Source organism: Arachis ipaensis, chromosome B06 (genome assembly GCF_000816755.2).
Source record: "Arachis ipaensis cultivar K30076 chromosome B06, Araip1.1, whole genome shotgun sequence".
In the NCBI taxonomy this organism is placed as follows: Eukaryota; Viridiplantae; Streptophyta; class Magnoliopsida; order Fabales; family Fabaceae; genus Arachis; species Arachis ipaensis.
Window position 1 is genome coordinate 120,947,375 of NC_029790.2, and position 5,279 is coordinate 120,952,653.

Here is a 5,279-nt window from a genome sequence, read left to right on the forward strand (position 1 = left end):
ATGGCCACGCTTTTGTGAGGGTGGCGATTGAATAGAGATTTGGCCACGTTTTTTCTTGCCACGCTTCAAAAACGTGGCGAAAAGGGTCAACGGCCACGCTTTTTGAAGGGTGGCAGTTGATTAGAGAAACGGCCACGTTTTTTTTCTGCCACGCTTCAAAAGCGTGGCCATAGAGAGAAACAGGGACGTTTTAAAAGCGTGGCGACAGAGTTTCATTACGGCCACACTTACAAAACGTGGCCATATCTTGGTCCTCTTTTGGCACGCTTTAAAAGCGTGGCCAAAAGGTTTTTTTAAAAAAAAAAAACCAGACCCGGCCCCAACCCGGTCCCCAACCCAATGAATGAAGAGATTTCAACCCGGTCCCCAACCCTAATCGAGCTACCCTTTTCGCGATCGAGCTCACTCTTTCACCCTAGTCACTCTTTCACCCTGGCTACCCCTGGAGGAGCTCACATCCCTGCCGTCACCAGAACCACCCTCGCTGCGCCGTTAGCCTCCGCTCCCCCTCCGCCTCGTCTCCTCGTCGCCGTTACCAGCATCCTTACCGTCAGCGTCAGCGTCAGCGTCAGCGTCAGCGTCAGCGTCAGCGTCAGCGTCAGCGTCAGCGTCAGCGTCAGCGTCAGCGTCAGCGTCAGCGTCAGCGTCAGCGTCAGCGTCAGCGTCAGCGTCAGCGCCACCTCTTTCAACCGATTCCTTCCAAAAGCGAATACGACAAGGGACAATGTGGGAAGATGTCGGAGCTCGGAGGCGGCAACTGTTTTCTGCATCTCTTGCTCGGTGTCAATGTCAGTCTTGCCCTTGTTAAGGAATTGTTGCTTTCGTTGTGTTGTTTCAGGTTCTTCTCCTCTTTCTTTCATGTTTCAATTCGCGCCAGCATTGCTTTTCGGATATGAAATTGGTTCGTGCATTTGATAATTTTAGGAATTTTTTTAGTGTTGTACACAATTTGGGGAGGTTTTGGTGGGGAACGGGTGATTGGCGTAATTTAAAAATTTGGGGAATTTGTGAGAAGATATTCAGATTTCAAAACTTGCATTTTGAATTTTGATATTTTAGCTGTTATATATTTTTACAATCCCTAAACTGTAGCCTACTTTTTTTTTCTTGCCCTAAGAAATTTTTTTGTATATATGAATTCGGTAGCTTCATTAGCTAATAAACCGATTAGCTAAGGTTCTCGAAACCTAATAAATATTGTATTAAAAGATATCAAAACCGGGTTAGTGTGATCTTAGCTTGTTGTTTGAAGATATATATGAATCTGTAAAGGTATGTCTTTTGATTTGCATTTTAATATTTACAATGATGGTTGCCTGATGTCCAGTGTTATCAATTCACTTTATTTTAGATTTTTTATTTCCTCTGAATGTTGCCCTGGATGAACTTGTTTATTGTGCTGTTTTGGTGTTGAATTCTGGACTTGTGATTGCTGTTTATTGTATTTTTTTTCATTGTCCAAAATAGATGTTGTGAAAGTGTTACTGTTTCATTAATTTTTCTTGGTTTGTTATTGCTGAGTGCTGCTCTGCTTGTTGCTTGGTCCATATTATATGAACTGCAATGATTTCAGTTTGTGAAACTGGTTAAGTCATATGAATTCTGTTTGCTGCTTGCTTGAACCTGGGAAACATGCTATTTACTGCTGCTGTTTAATAAACAATTGCTTCTGTTGATGATTCTATTCTTTGCATATTAAATAAAAGATTTGAGTGGTATAAATTATTTTATACTACTACAAGATTTATTAAGGATTAAGATTTTATGTTATCTGTAGGGGAGGAAAAGGAAAAAGAAAAAAAAGAAAAAGAAAAAGATAAAAGGACAGTTTCTGACAGGTGATGTGTTTAAGTGGATTTGGTTTATCCACATCAAATGACATATAATATTACAACCTTCGACCTTGGATATGATATGCCAACAATGGCTGCTTCTCTCTCCTCTCTACTTCTTCCACTAGGTATCTATTCTATGTGCTGCTTCCTTAAATTTCCAATTGTTTTCTTCATTTCACAACTCAAACAATGTTACATTGTCATTGCTTCTTGTTTCTGTTTTGTTCACAACCTCAGATTGTTATTGCTTCCACTCTTGTATAGGTTTTAGTTTGAGGAGCACTACTAATTATTGTTTAACTCAATAATCTGTTGTGTCATGTTCTTAGATGAATGATAGTGGTGCTAAAAAGTTGTTTTTTTCTAAGAGGAAAGTAATAAGTAATAACGAATTATTGTTGAGTTAATGAGTTCATGCATTGTATTTACAGGATAGTAAAGGTGAATTCATTGTGACTTTGTAATCCACTTCTGTTTCTGCGAAATTGAAATTTTCTCAACTATTATCACTGCCCCCAGCTTCCATTCTTCAATTTCACTATTCATTTAGGATTTGATTTCTAGACATTGATGGTGAGGTAAAACAATTTCTCCCTGTCATCTAATAGAAATTCAAGAAAGTGCCAAATCATCACAACTATCCACCATGACTTCATATCTTTTTGAATTTCTATTGGCTGAAAGTTTCAAATTGCTTTCAAAGTGTTGGTGCATAGAAATTATTCTCATGGGTTTAACTGTCACAATTGTTTTCTAAAGTATGTAATTTTTTTGGGGTAGGTTCTACTTGTAAAAGTTTGGGCTGCAATCCTCAAGGCATTGCTGCTGACAGGCTTCGATGCTTGGTTCCGCAATACCAAAGATCGGCGGTAAAAGCAAAGGCCTCAGATACAACTGAATGTGCTGCTATGGTTAATAGCAGTTCACGCAGAGACTTTCTTGGATTAGCTTTGGGAGTCTCAAGCCTCTTTGTTGGTTCATTGGAAGGCAAAGGAGCTGGTTTGCCCCCAGAAGATAAGCCGAAACTATGTGATGAAGCTTGTGAGAAGGAGCTTGAAAATGTATGGTGAGAATACATTGTTCCTTTCTCTGCCTCCTTTCTTTGTTTTTCTCTGCTAAGACATTACAAATGGTTGTTGTAAATTGCTAATAATGCTTTGATATTTGATGTAATTGCATTGCATCTCCTGTTTCTACTAATGTTAGTCAACACCTTTCTCAAATGTCAGTTATTTTTAAAGAGAAATTCTTCAAATAAATTTTGGGAAATCAAAGCATTATTAGTATCTAAGCTATTCTTTCCTGATAATAGAATCTATCATTCTTAAAGGAATAGCAGACATTCTTATATTTTCAAAGAATTTGTGCATCATGCAAAGAATATGTTAATAACCAATCTATGTGATTGCACTTAAGTTTTAATATTCACATTTTGAAGACCCTTGATCAATGACCACCATGGAAACATGCTATTTATCGCTTGCGTTAACGTGTAACTATTGATTAACATATCTACAAGTGTTTTAAAGTGGTGTTCTAGTTTTTTCTGGTTGATGGAGTCATTGTTTTATTTGTTGCCACTCACCGATTGTGTACTTTTTTATTATGCCTTTTATTTTTTACGAAGAAGATTTGGATCTGGTTCTGCAGGCTGCAGAGGCTTGGATTGATGTTGAAAGAGTTCATACAATTGCATTAGGAGCCAAGAAGAACTAGTGTCATGATGATCTATCTTTTTTTTTCGGGGAAATTGCAATCAATGGAGTCAGGTTCAGTATAATAGTACTTAGCAATAACTTCTTATACTGCTCTCTGCACCTTCTAAATTTTAATTCTATGGACCTTTTTTTTTTATTTTTTCTTATGGATGTATCTATAAATATGGAGTACAGTAGTGAAGAAAATAGTTCTACTGCAGGTTGCAATAAAGCTTCTTTCAGATAGGAAAAAAATTCATGCAAGTGCTTTGTTGCGGAGGGGAATTTGGACCTTAAATGAAAAAATTTTGTACCGATTTCTCGTCGGTGCTTGAGGAGAATCATAAATTCCTGGTACAAATTTTAATTACTTAATTACTATACTAATTGTATATTGTAATAATCCAGAAGTTTGTGTTAAGCTGACTAAGTTTATTTTTATTCCTATTAGCATAATGCTGATGAATTTTTATAGTAAAATGTGAATGAAAACGGTGAATCAATCTATTCTGATCTTTGTGCAGGATGCTTATCTCCCTCAACGGCTTTTAGATAAATTGATATTCATTTATAATTATGTGGAGATGGCTCGAGTAACAGGTGTCCCAATTTCTTTTCTGCTTGCTAGGGGCCAAAGCATTAAGGTAAAGAAATAATATCTAATTTTTATAATCAATTATTATGATATGTGGAAAATATTTGGCACATGAATTTGACAATAACTTTTTCCCCTCCTTTCCTTACAGGTACTTTCTCAACTTTTAAGGTGACTCCTGAAGATGTTCGAAAACTTAATCTCCCTCCAGAATCAGTGAACAAAACTCCATCTGGGGAAACATTTGTTAAATCAAATTTGCAGAAGGTCTGTTGCTTTTAGTTTGGCATTTTGAGCATAGTTTAGTTTCGTATTATTGTACTTTTAGATTTGCATTTACCAATCAGTGAGCATAGTTTAGTTTCTGTTGCTTTATTATTCTTGATATTTTGCTGTAGGCTAGTATTGGAATGGATAACTTGAACGCTTAATGCACAAAGTGGAGCAGTTTTAGGTTGATTATGATCTTTTACCAAGTATTTAGGCTGATGAGCATCTCTATTAGTGTAATTTGATATATTATGAGCAGCTCTAACTTGTATTGTTTCTGTATTTTTCTTCGGTTTTTAGTTTTGGAATTTAAACTCGAGATTTATTTTGTATTTGAATATTAGTTTTTTAATGTATAAAACAATTATAGTAAATTATATATGTCACTAATTATTGTTTGATATGTCTTGTAATAAAAATTGCATACTATATTTGTAGGTTTGGTAATAAAAAAGGATTGAAAATTTATATTGTGTAGCAATGAAGATCAAGCAAGGAAAAGAATTTTTTTTAATTTAACAAGGCATTCGCCACGCTTTTAAAGCGTGGCAATATATCTTACTATGGCCACGCTTTAACTCTTCCTATTGTCACATTTTAAAAGCGTGGCCATACCTCTCCTTTTGCCACGCTTTAAAAGCGTGGCCAGATCTGCCCTATCGCCACGCTTTAAAAGCATGGCCAGATCTGCCCTATAGCCACGCTTTAAAAGCGTGGCCATATCTCCCACCTATAGCCACGCTTTTAAAAGTGCCAATTTGTAAAAAAGCGTGGCAAAAAAAAAGCGTGGCGATAAACTGAAAAAAGCGTAGCGATAGAGCAACCGCCACCCTTTCATAGGTCACCCTTTCAAAAGCGTGGCGGTAGCTCAAAAAGCGTGGC

At 36.7% G+C, this 5,279-nt stretch overlaps 1 protein-coding gene and 1 long non-coding RNA gene across 4 annotated transcripts; both read left to right on the top strand.

Annotated features, from left to right (window-relative positions):
* LOC110263527 (peptidyl-prolyl cis-trans isomerase FKBP16-3, chloroplastic-like) lies at nucleotides 1,511-3,648 on the top strand. Of its 3 annotated transcripts, none has more exons than XR_002349324.1 (3): nucleotides 1,511-2,276; nucleotides 2,616-2,901; nucleotides 3,486-3,648. XR_002349324.1 is itself a non-coding variant. In XM_021104899.1 (3 exons), the coding sequence occupies exons 1-3, from the start codon at nucleotides 1,876-1,878 to the stop codon at nucleotides 3,549-3,551; spliced, it is 432 nt and encodes a 143-aa protein (XP_020960558.1). In that variant the 5' UTR covers nucleotides 1,512-1,875; the 3' UTR covers nucleotides 3,552-3,648. The 3 variants fall into 3 exon arrangements, 2 of the variants coding, with proteins under 2 accessions (XP_020960558.1, XP_020960559.1); XM_021104899.1 differs by having other exon boundaries at nucleotides 1,512-1,960; nucleotides 2,616-2,896; XM_021104900.1 differs by having other exon boundaries at nucleotides 1,513-1,960.
* LOC110263528 lies at nucleotides 4,082-4,723 on the top strand. Its single transcript, XR_002349325.1, has 3 exons — nucleotides 4,082-4,176; nucleotides 4,279-4,394; nucleotides 4,526-4,723. It is a non-coding gene; the product is annotated as an uncharacterized LOC110263528 (long non-coding RNA).